The sequence below is a fragment of the Sinohyriopsis cumingii genome, chromosome 11 (genome assembly GCF_028554795.1).
Source record: "Sinohyriopsis cumingii isolate HCF-2022 chromosome 11, ASM2855479v2, whole genome shotgun sequence".
NCBI classification, from domain to species: domain Eukaryota; kingdom Metazoa; phylum Mollusca; class Bivalvia; order Unionida; family Unionidae; genus Sinohyriopsis; species Sinohyriopsis cumingii.
In genome coordinates, this window is record NC_142971.1 from 71,718,396 (window position 1) to 71,731,916 (window position 13,521).

General features: G+C 34.1%; 1 protein-coding gene across 1 annotated transcript in view; it reads right to left on the reverse strand.

The window, feature by feature from the left end:
- The window catches only part of LOC149788701 (uncharacterized), a 65,290-nt gene extending 52,595 nt beyond the window's left edge, over window positions 1–12,695 (reverse strand). Inside the window, exon 1 of the mRNA XM_089973542.1 lies at window positions 12,654–12,695. Within this exon, the coding sequence (XP_089829668.1) occupies window positions 12,654–12,695 (42 nt within the window). The remainder of the gene's footprint in view (window positions 1–12,653) is intronic.
- Between the last annotated feature and the right edge of the window lie 826 nt (window positions 12,696–13,521).

The following is a 13,521-nucleotide window of genomic DNA, read 5'->3' on the forward strand; positions in this document are numbered from 1 at the left end:
CTGAGTCAAAATGTGAATCTTTGAGGTTAGTTTTATAAATATTCATAAAATATAAGTTCAAATGTTTGCAGCCATTAGGGTGAACCAATTACCTTTTTATTGTAAAGATAATTGAATCAAAAGTTACACACGTAATGCTATTACAAAGAAGCAAATACAAGTTTATTTTATGAAAATATGTCTCAAATTATATTTTTATGATTTTTTTCCTAACAACGTCGACTTAATCTTGTTTAAAAATTAATTATTTTTGTATAAAAAAGTGCTACCATAACGACCGTTTATTTTATTTTTAGAGACATCAAAACCTAATTTGGCACATTCGTGAAGAGTACTTAACTGTTTATAAAATTCTCTGTTTTTAAAATAAAATGAATCTGGACCAATATAGATTTTATATATATTTTTATGTATTATAATTTTAGCATCTGTTTAACTGTTTTTTTTTGTTGATAGTTTAATCTTTCATATTTTGTAAAATTTTGTTTTTATTTTTTTTCAGAATCCAAACTCTGATGCCATTTTTTACGACTATTTAATGGGTTTCTTCTAGTTAGAACACATTCTGGTACAGGGGCTTGAGGTGAAATGTGAAAGTGTTGTTGATGCTGATATTTTTGTATTTAGTGATACAGTATGGAAAGACAAACGAGATTACAGAGAAGAATGAAGATGTGTGCTGTGTATGATGTTACAAATAATGAATACATTATGTTTTAGCTTTCATTATGTTCTCTCTCTTCTCTTCTTTTATTTACATCATCACACTTTTGCTTACATACTACATATAGTTTAATTCATTACGAATCTACATGTTTCTTCACACTAGGATTTCACAATGCAACACAATTTCAAAGTGATTAAACATAACAGATGGTCTTATTAAAAATGTTATGAGGCGTTTAAACACAATATGAACGTTCTAAATTAAATTTGGTAAAAAAATGATTTTGGTTGTATTTTCAGAGTGCTATTTACAATGAGGTGATTTGCACTGCATACTAATATATGAAAAATATAACCACTTGCACTGCATACTGTTATGTATATTTAATTTAATTTAATTTGTCTTATTATTACATTTTTATTATTATTCTATTACATGCTATTGTAATGTACTATTGCTAACTGGATTGGACTTTGTCCGGAATTGAATTCACTTCTGCTGGACCAGATTGCTTTTTTTAGATATTTTTGTTAATATTTATTTCATTGATATAAACAACTAGAAATTGATTGAGTATCCTCTTTAGATAAATGATACATTGTATTTAGTTGCTGAACTTGATTCTAAATGAGTTGCAGTTTTGGTAAACAATGTTTTTAAATTATTTCTCAGATTAAGATTCATGAAGTAGAGTGAAGGTTATACATCGACTACGTGATATTTTAACATGTGCCTATGTCTAATGTTAAGATTCTATGTTCTTATAATAAGTAACAGAAGAAAGTGAAGACAACAAGCTTTGTAAAACACATGTCATATCAATGAAACGTTTTATGTGAATCACAGTTGAAATCCCGAGGAAAATCCAAAATGGAAGGCGATGACATATGCAGTAAACAGTATAGTATTAGTGTGTCAACTGTCTCTTGTTGAATCACAGAAAATATTGTTCCACTTTTTGAATTCATACAAATTCCGGTAAATATCCAAGAAATTAATTTAGAGAACTTTAGTATTTCCAAGAAAAAAAATCACTTGAATTCAATAATTTGAAGAAAATGCAAATTCAGTCCCAAAGTGGACACAACATAAAGCAACATGACGTCTCAAGTGTCAAGGCACGACATGTATAATTCTTATCATAATATCAGTTATAAGACTAACTAAAACGCAAAACATATTCCCGGATGGGGGTCAAGCGTTCATCCTTCGGATAAAATAGAAGCTTGATTATTAATTGACACGTGCTCTATATCACGCAGTCCAGGCATGACATTGGCTCAACGTACTGATACCTACTCTGAAAGAGATAAAATAAGTTGTTTACCAAAACTGTCACTGAAGTTGGAACAAGGTCAGGAACATATAGCATGTTTTAATTGTGGAAAATGGCGAATTCAGCAAACAATGTTGCATCATAATAACATGTAGTGGAATAAAACAATATTAAATCTACCAAATAAATAATTAAATTAAATATATATAACACTCCCTTATAAAAGAAAAAGAAAGATTTAGATAATAAATTTTCTTTTGACGAACGGTTAATTAAACATGAGGTTTATAAAAAAAAAAATTAAGAAATCTTATGAATGATACAAAGTATACATGAAATAATATATTTCAGTATTTTCAGGAAGTTATCTACAAATTATGCACCCAACAACTTAAATCTTCTACATATCACCCTGAGAGCCAAGGGGCTTTAGAAAGATTTAATCATAATGTTCTTCAGATTATGTGGTATGGCCCTAACAAAATTAAGAGAAAATGAATGCGTTAAATTTGAATAATAGTATGCCTGGGATTTAAATAAAGTAAAGGTATGCAGTATGTCAAGAGCGATAGCCAGGTTAATCATGCAATTACTTTATTGTACCTGTCCAACTCAAGGAGGATTTAAGCTAAGGAATGCAATCGGATCCTGTTGATTTTGGAGTAACGAATCTTCAGAATTCAAATATTATGAACAATCTGGACCAGAAACCTTCACATCTGCAACAACAAGAACACTGAAATGCTGGAGGAAGATGCCCAACTTTGTTGAACAAGAATATACCATCAAAAGCACATGATACAGTTTCAACAGAGGCCCACATACGTATGGACCATACAAATGAACCGAAGAATGCAGTAGAAAAGATACTGTTAAAATAGCTTTTATGCAAAAGCAAGGAAAAGGAAAATGTAGCAAACACTACAAATATTGATGAATCTGACACATCCTTGAATAAGAACACGAAGAAATCTGATATGAAAATGTTGCTGGAGCAGTTTAACATTTTATGAATCTGCATTTGTTTTCAGTTATCACTTTTGTGCAGAAATATGCCGAGGAAGCTGATCGTTCGGTAGATGAAGCCTTGCAGGACAAGAACAAAAAAAAAATTTACCATGACTTTGAAATTGTAAATTCCACGCCTGTAACACAACACCCGTAATGGATGAACCCTCTCAAACAGGAATACTTGAAAAAAGAAATTCAGCATTTGCTGGAGAATGATTTCAAAGAGCACAGTAAAAGAGACTGGAGTTCATATATATTTGTTCTGAAACAAGATAAAACGTTCCGCATGTGCAGTGATTATAGGAAAGTGAATAGTGTGACAAAAACAGATTAAATTCCATTACCATGAATCGATGACTGCATTGATAAAATTAGAAATGCAAAGTATTTCACCAAATTTGACCTTCTGGAAGGAATTTGGCAAATTCCACTGACGGAGAGGGCAAAGGAAATTTCGGCATTCGTGACTCCAGATGGACTTTTTTCAATATAAAGTGATGACGTTTGGGATGAAAGTTTCGACTAGTACTTTCCAGTGTTTTATGAACATGGTTAGATCTCGTCTAGATAATTGTGATACTAACGTCGATGATGGCTTCATGTACGACAAAACATGGAAAGAACATTTAGCGACAATTCGGAAATCTTTTGACAGATTCATTGCTGCAAGTTGGACAATTACTTTATGAAAAGTAAGTTTCGCCATGCTTGTGTAACATTTCATGTATATATCGTGTGGCTTGAAAAGGTATACGTATAGATACAATATTCAAGGCTATCTCTGAAATCCCTGTGCCTATCAGTAATAGCTAATGGCGCACGTTTCGGTTATGGCTGGACACTACCGGAAATTTTGTTCCAATTTTTCCATAATTGCTGAATTCCTGGCAGATATACTGAGCTAGAAAACTAAGTTTCATTGGACAAGAAGCTTTTGACAAGTTAAAGGCCATACATAATAGCTGTTGTTGTTGTTGTGGGGTTTAACGCCATTTTTCAGCACACGATAGGCTATACATGGCGGCCAGTATTAATGGTGGAGGAGGAACCCGGAAAACTCCGGAAAGAACCACCGACCCACGAGAAGCTACTGGCAAGCTTTCTCACATGCCCACATTGGCTGAATCTTAGACTCGAACCGCCGCAGACAGAGGTGAGATGGCAGTGATCCGTAACGAAGAGCGCTTTAGATCACTCGGCCACTCGGGGCCCCCATACATAATAGTGTTACGGTTCTTACAACTCCTAATTTCAGTTAATCATTTAAACTGTCTGTTGATGCAAGTAATGTTGTGGTTAGAGCATTATTGATTCAAAAAGATAAAAATGGTGTTGATCAACCAGTGCGCTATTTTCCTAAGAAATTAAATAACTGCCAGAGAAATTATTTTACAATAGAAAATTAACGTTTGCCTTTGATATTGTCAGTACAGTATTTTGAAGTTTATATTAGTTCAGCTCCTTCTCCGATTAATGTTTAGTGATCACAACCCCCGTACTGTCATCGGCAAGATGAAAAACAAAAATCAGAAATTATTCAGGTAAGTTGGTTGTTACAAGAGTATAATATTGACATCAGGCACATCAAGGGGAAAGAGAATTTAATAGCAGATGCAATTTCACGTGTATAAAAATATATTATTTCATATATACTTTGTATCATTCATAAGATTTATTTTCATGTTATTTTGTTTGTAAATCACATATATAATTGACCTATGGTAAAAAAAGCTTTAAGATATAAATCTTTCTTTTCTTTTATGAGGGAAGTGGTATGTATGTTTAATTTAATTTGTCTGTTTTAATTTTTTTAAATCCATTACTTGCTATTGTAACGTAATATTATTTACTGGACTTGACCTTGTTCATAATTGAGTCCAGTCCAGTTCTTTCGGACCTGATTCACTTTTTAAAAGATTTTTAAAGTTTTTTTCCATCGAAATATGCAACTAATAATAGCCTCGGTATCCTTTATGGGTAAATGATATATTGTATTTATATGCTGACCTTATTCCAAAATCAGTGTCAATTTTGGTAAATAAGTTTTTTAATTTATTTTTGATTCTTTTCTCAGAGTAGGAATCATAAAGTGGGTTCAAGGTTATACCTGATGTTTTGACATTTGCCTATGGTTAACAAACTTCTATTTTTTTCCAGAACATAGAACATTTTTACCCATCAGGGAATCTGTTTTGCGTCGTAGTTAGCCGTATAACTAATGTTGTGTATAGAGGTTTGTCAGTGCGCTTTAAACATTAGACACGTTACGTTCTACTATATTGTGATAAGTTTCCACTGGAAATACGAAGGTGCTCTGTTATAATTCTTGGACAAAGACATTTACTGAAATTTATACGGAACTCAACAACTGGAATAATATTTTCTGTGATTCAACAAGAGACTCTTGACACATCAGTACAACGATGACAGACTATTATAGATGTCATCGCCTTCCATCTTGAATTTCAGCGGGATTTGAAATGAGATACACTTTTCTTTCACATGACTTGTAACTTTTAATACAAGGAGTATTTTTTTATTTGATTCGTAATGTCGCAAACTTTTTTTTTATCTTTTCATTTTTCACTTAGTGTTTCAGGGAAATAAATTATTTGTTAAATTTTACAAAGATTGTTGTTTTCCCTCTTTTCAGTTACCACTTTTGAGAGCATAGACCCGTAACAAGACAATTGGGCGCTCATCCTTGGGATAAGAATTTCGGTTAAAATGTTTCAGAAGACTTTGTTTTTGAATTTTAAATTCCCATAGTATTAGATTTCTTAAATCCCATGCATTATATCGCACTTTAGAAACTTTACTTAAATCAACAAAGCTTTTATCAATGTCATCACAAGTGGAGATCTTTCTTTCAGATCCTACAAAGGAACAGTGAGACTGTTTGAAAAAAGATGAATTACTTCAACGTCCTAGAAAATATGATCTTTCTGAGGCAAACGTTTCTTTAACGAAGCAAGAAATGCAAGCACTTTGGTCTAATAGTTGGTCGAAAAGAATGTTTTGGATCAAAGAGCTTTGACTTCGACCAGTAAGCCTGTATCAGACTCTTTCGTGAAAATAAAGGAATTAAAATAAAAATACGAGATGGAATTAGTGTTAAGAAAGCTTGAATTTCAGAAAAAGGAAAAAGAAATGCAGTTACAGAAAGAACAAATTCTGTTGCAATTGCAAATGGAGGAGAGAGAGAAACAAATGTAATTACAATTGGAGGACGACAGAAAGAGTTAGACCGATGCAGATGCAAAGAGAGAAGGAAGAAAGAGAATATATATTTGGAATAAGAAAATTTGAGCTGTCAAGTGCAAAGCACATTTCCACTTTACATACAAATTCAGTTTTTGATGGTGCTAAGAATATTAGGTTCGTACCCCATTTAGAGAAAAAAAAAGTAGATAAATATTTTCCACATTTTGAAACAATTGCTGAGAAGTACGAAAGGCCAAGGGAACATTGGACTCTATTATTACAGAGTGCACGTTTTGGCATAGCCCGATTCATCTATGCATCTCTGTTAATTCTGCAAAACACAGGCTAAGACCTGGTAAAGGTATACATATCAAAGGGTTATGAGTTAATCCCTGAGGCTTATCGAAAACATTCAGGAACTATAAAACAAGAAGCTGGACAAAGTCATGTCGCATTTGCAAGAGAAAAAGAGCAGTTATTTGATAGGTGGTGCGGTGGTGCTTAACCAAAAAAGTTGGCCAAGAATACGAAAATATCAGACAACTCGTATTACTTCAATAGTTCCAGAACTGTGTCCATAGTGACTTTAAGACTTATCTTGATGAGCATAAGTTCGACACCCTGGAAACTGCTGCTCGTACTGCCGACGAGTATTCGTTTGCTCATAAAGGTTCTTTTGCAAGCAAGTCTTCCACTCAGCAGTCTTCTGGTACAAATGTATTTCAGCCTTGTACAAGCTCTTCCAAATTTCCATCTGGCACAACCTTTACAACCATGTTTTTGATAGGAATTATCACAAATCTTTATCTCTTCATACATGTACCGATTGTAAATAGAAAGGACACTTTATTTCTGATTGCTACAAATTGAAAAATAAGAGCAGCAGAATCAAGACAGACCTATTATATATGCTCTTATTTCTAAGAGGTCACGGTCATGTATTGAAAACAACATATCTTTTGGGTTTAATAAATCCCAGTCTGATTGTATTATAGAGAATTGTGAACCATTCATGTCGAAGGGTTCTATATCACTCATGAATGATTCAGCCAATCAGATCCATATTAAACGTGTATGGGACACAGTAGCTTCTCAGGGTCTTTTATTGTCAGGTACTTTGCCATTTTCTGAGAAGTTTTCTTCTAATGGCAGAGTTCTTATTTAGGGAGTGGAGTGCGGCTTTGTTAATATTCTTCTCCATTGTGTAAATTTGTCATCACACTTAGTCTCCGGACCCGTGACCGCCGGAACAGTGTTTTCTTTACCAGTTGACGGCATTCATTTATTACTAGGCAACGACCTAGTCGGAGATAAGGTCGTGATTAATCAACTTGTAACTTACAAGCCTTGTTTGGATCAGAAAGTCAATTATACTGAAATATAATTCCCTGATTTATACCAGCTTGTGCAGTTATTAGAGATATGACAAAGAAAGCGCTTGAGAATGATGTTGATGAGGAATGCATTCCTTTAGCTGACACATGTATTGGTCAGGCTTTTCATGAGGTAACTTTCACACCTTGTTGAATCAATCAAAAGGTATTGATCAGTGTTCCTCTTTTTACTATTAATGTTTTAATTCCAATCAGGGTGACAAACGACAATCACTTGTTGTCGAACTGGAGGAAGATCATGAGATCTCATGTTTCTTTCAAAGTGACATTAGCGAAATTGAAACCACATAACTACTTTTTTGTTATTTCATTACAAATGGGATTCTTATCAGACAATGAAGACCTCCCCAGGTACCTTCTGGTGACGAGTGGTCATCGAGCTATGAAATTGTAGCTCGACAGTCATACAGACACGTCATTCTTAACTGGCCCATGAAACTCCTTTGGTTGGTCATTTAGGGATTAATAAGACTTATCACAAGTATATCGAATCACTTATATTGGCCACAAATTAAAAATTATGTTTCTAAGTACTGCAGATATTATCATACTTGTCAAATGGTAGGAAAACTCAATCAGAAGATACCTAAGGCTCATCTGCAACCTATTCCTGCCTTTGACGAACCATTTAGTAGACTAATGGTAGATTATGTTGGTCCCTTACATAAGACCTGTGATAAAGTATTTTTGCTCAGTTCGGCCTTCCCAAATCTGTCCAATCTGATCAAGAGTCAAATTTCGTGTCTGAAATTTTCAGGAGGGTATCTACAAATTAGACATCCAACAATTTAAATTTTCTACATATCACCCTGAGAGCCAAGGGGCTTTAGAAAGAGTTCATCATAATGTTCTTCAGATTATGTGGTATGGCCCTTACAAAATTAAAAGAAACTGAATGCGTTAAATTAGAATAACACTATGCCTGGGATGTAAATAAATTAAAGGAATGCCAGTATGTCAAGAGCGATAGCCAGGATAATCATGCAATTATTTTATTGTACCTGTCCAACTCAAGGAGGATTTAAGCTAAGGAATGCAATCGGATCCTGTTGATTTTGGAGTAACGAATCTTCAGAATTCAAATATTATGAACAATCTGGACCAGAAACCTTCACATCTGCAACAACAAGAACACTGAAATGCTGGAGGAAGATGCCCAACTTTGTTGAACAAGTATATACCATCAAGAGCACATAATACAATTTCAACAGAGGCCCACATACGTATGGACCATATAAATGAACCGAAGAATGCAATAAAAAACATACTGTTAAAATAGCTTTTATGCAAAAGCGGGAAAAGGAAAATGTAGCAAACACTACAAATATTGATGAAACTGACACATCCTTCAATAAGAGCACGAAGAACTCTGATCTGAGAATGCTGCTGAAGCCGTTTGACATTTTAAGAATCTGCATTTGTTTCCAGTTATCACTTTTGTGCAGAACAGTGTTAGCCCATGGATATGGAATGTTCTATATGCCTAAGAAGCTGATCGTTCGGTAGATGAAGCCTTGCAGGACAAGAAAAAACAAAATTTACCATGACTTTGATATTGTAAATTCCACGCCTGTAACACAACACCCGTAATGGATGAACCCTCTCAAACAGGAATACATGAAAATAGAAATTCAGTATTTGCTGGAGAATGATTTCAAAGAGCACAGTAAAAGAGACTGGAGTTCATATATATTTGTTCCGAAACAAGATAAAACGTTCCGCATGTGCAGTGATTATGGGAAAGTGAATAGTGTGACAAAAACAGATTAAATTCCATTATCATGAATCGATGACTGCTTTGATAAAATTGGAAATGCAAAGTATATCACCAAATTTGACCTTCTGGAAGGAATTTGGCAAATTCCACTGACGGAGAGAGCAAAGGAAATTTCGGCATTCGTGACTCCAGATGGACTTTTTTCAATATAAAGTGATGACGTTTGGGGTGAAAGTTTCGACTAGTACTTTCCACTGTTTCATGAACATGGTTAGATCTGGTCTATATAATTGTGATGCTAACATCGATGACGTCATCATGTACGACAACACATGGAAAGAACATTTAGCGACAATTCGGAAATCTTTTGATAGACTCATTGCTGCAAAGTTATACAATTAATTTATCAAAAGTGAGTTTCGCCATGCTTGTGTAACATTTCTAGTTTATATCGTGTGGAATGTACAAGTTAAACGTATAGATACAATGGTCAAGGCTATCTCTGAAATCCCTGTGCCTATCAGTAATAGCTAATGGCGCACGTTTTGGTTATGGCTGGACAATACCGGAAATTTTGTTCCAATTTTACCATAATTGCCGAACCCCTGACAAATATACTGAGCTAGAAAACTATGTTTCATTGGACAAGAAACGTTTGACAAGTTAAAGGCTATACTTAATAGTGCTACAGTTCTTACAGCTCCTAATTTCAGTTAATCATTTAAACTGTCTGTTGATGCAAGTAATGTTGTGGTTGGAGCAGTATTGATTCAAGAAGATAAAAATGGTGTTGATCATCCAGTGCACTATTGTTCTAAGAAATTAAATAACTACCAGAGAAAGTATTCTACAATAGAAAATTAACGTTTGGCTTTGAAATTGTCAGTACAGCATTTTGAAATTTATATTAGTTCAGCTCCTTCTCCGATTATTGTTTACTGATCGCAACCCGCGTACTGTCATCAGCAAGATGAAAAACAAAAATCAGAGATTTTACAGGTAAGTTTGTTGTTACAAGAGTATAATACTGACATCAGGCACATCAAGGGGAAAGAGAATTTAATAGCAGATGCAATTTCACGTGTATAGAAATATATTATTTCATGTATTCTTTGTATCATTCGTAAGATTTATTCTCATGTTATTTTGTTTATAAATCACATGTATAATTGACCTGTGGTAAGAACAAAGCTTTGATCTGTAAATCTTTCTTTTCTTTTATGAGGGAAGTGGTATGTATGTTTAATTTAATTTCTCTGTTTTAATTTTTTAATCCATTACATGCTATTGTAATTAATATTGTTTACCGGACTTGACCTTGTTGATAACTGAGTCCAGTTCTTTCGGACCTGATTCACTTTTTAAAACATTTTTAAAGTTTTTTCCAGGGATATATACAAATAAATATAGCTTCAGTATCCTTTATGGGTAAATTATATATTGTATTTATATGCTGACCTAATTCCAAAATCAGTGTCAATTTTGGTAAATGAGTTTTTTAATTTATTTTTTATTCTTTCTCAGAGTAGGAATCATAAAGTTAAGTCAAGGTTATACCTGATGTTTTGACATTTGCCTATGGTTAACAAACTTCTATTTTTTCCAGAACATGGAACATTTTCCCCCAGCAGGAAATCTGTTTTGCGTCGTAGTTAGCCGTATAACTAATGTTGTGTATAGAGGTTTGTCAGTGCGCTTGAAACATTAGACACGTTACGTTCTACTATATTGTGACCAGTTTTCACTGGAAATACGAAGGTGCTCTGTTATAATTCTTGGACTAAGACATTTACTGAAATGTATACGGAACTCAACAACTGGAATAATATTTTCTGTGATTCAACAAGAGACTCTTGACACATCAGTAGAACGCTGATAGACTATTATAGATGTCATCGCCTTCCATCTTGAATTTCAGCGGGATTTGAACTGAGATACACTTTTCTTTCACATGACATGTGATTTTTAATACTTGGAGTATTTTTTTATTTAATTCGTAATGCCGCAAACTTTTTTTATTTGTTTATTTTTCACTTAGTGTTTCAGGGAAATAAATCATTTGTTAAATTTAAGAAAGATTGTTGTTTTCACTCTTTTCTGATACTATTTTTGAGAGCATAGACCCGTAACAAGACAATTGGACGCTCAACCATGGGATAAGAATTTCATTTAAAATGTTTCAGAAGACTTTGTTTTTGAATTTTAAATTCCCATAGTATTAGATTTTTTAATCCCATGTATTATTTCGCATTTTAGAAATCTTTACTTAAATCAACAAAGCTTTTATCAATGTCGTCACAAGTGGAGATCTTTCTTTCAGATCCTACAAAGGAACAGTGAGACTGTTTGAAAAAAGATGAATTACTTCAACGTCCTAGAAAATATGATCTTTCTGAGGCAAACGTTTCTTTAACGAAGCAAGAAATACAAGCACTTTGGTCTAATAGTTGGTCGAAAAGAATGTTTTGGATCAAAGAGCTTTGACTTCGACCAGTAAGCCTGTATCAGATTCTTTCGTGAAAATAAAGGAATTAAAACTAAAATATAAGATGGAACTAGAGTTAAGGAAGCTTGAATTTCAGAAAAAGGAAAAACAAATGCAGTTACAGAAAGAACAAATTCTGTTGCAATTGCAGATGGAGGAGAGAGAGAAACAAATGTAATTACAATTGGAGGACGACATAAAGAGTTAGACCGATGCAGATGTAAAGAGAAAGGAAGAAAGGGAATATATATTTAGAATAAGAGAATTTGAGCTGGCAAGTGCAAAGCACATTCCCACTTTACATACAAATTCAGGTTTTGATGGTACTAAGAATATTAGGTTCGTACCCCCATTTAGAGAAAAAGAAGTAGATAAATATTTTCCACATTTTGAAACAATTGCTGAGAAGTACGAAAGGCCAAGGGAACATTGGACTCTATTATTACAGAGTGCACGTTTTGGCATAGCCCGATTCATCTATGCATCTCTGTTAATTCTGCAAAACACAGGCTAAGACCTGGTAAAGGTATACATATCAAAGGGTTATGAGTTAATCCCTGAGGCTTATCGAAAACATTCAGGAACTATAAAACAAGAAGCTGGACAAAGTCATGTCGCATTTGCAAGAGAAAAAGAGCAGTTATTTGATAGGTGGTGCGGTGGTGTTTCACCAAAAGAGTTGGCCAAGAATACGAAAATATCAGACAACTCGTATGACTACAATAGTTCAAGAACTGTGTCCATAGTGACTTTAAGACTTATCTTGATGAGCATAAGTTCGACACCCTGGAAACTGCTGCTCGTACTGCCGACGAGTATTCGTTTGCTCATAAAGGTTCTTTTGTAAGGAAGTCTTCCACTCAGCAGTCTTCTGGTACAAACGTATTTCAGCCTTGTACAAGCTCTTCCAAATTTCCATCTGGCACAACCTTTACAGTCATGTTTTCGATAGGAATTATCACAAATCTTTATCTCTTCATACATGTACCGATTGTAAGTAGAAAGGACACTTTATTTCTGATTGCTACAAATTGAAAAATAAGCAGCAGAATCAAGACAGACCTATTATATATGCTCTTATTTCTAAGAGGTCACGGTCATGTATTGAAAACAATATATTTGTTGGGTCTAATAAACCCCAGTCTGATTGTATTATAGAGAATTGTGAACCATTCATTTCGAAGGGTTCTATATCACTCATGAATGATTCAGCCAATCCCATCCATATTAAAACTGTATGGGACACAGGAGTTTCTCAGGGTCTTTTATTGTCAGGTACTTTGCCATTTTCTGAGAAGTTTTCTTCTAATGAGAGTGTTTTTATTTAGGGAGTGGAGTGCGGCTTTGTTAATGTTCCTCTCCATTGTGCAAATTTGTCATCACACTTAGTCTCCGGACCCGTGACCGCCGGAACAGTGTTTTCTGTACCAGTTGAGGGCATTCATTTATTACTAGGCAACGACCTAGTTGGAGATAAGGTCGTGATTAATCCATTTGTAACTTACAAACCTTGTTGGGATCAGAACGTCGATTCTATTGAAATATAATTCCCTGATTTATACCAGCTTGTGCAGTTATTAGAGATATAACAAAGAAAGCGCTTGAGAATGATGTTGATGAGGAATGCATTCCTTTAGCTGCCACATGTATTGGTTAGGCTTTTCATGAAATCACTTTCACACCTTGTTGAATCAATCAAAAGGTATTGATCGCAGTGATCCTGTTTCAACTATTCATTTTCTTTATTCTAATCAGGGTGACTAACGA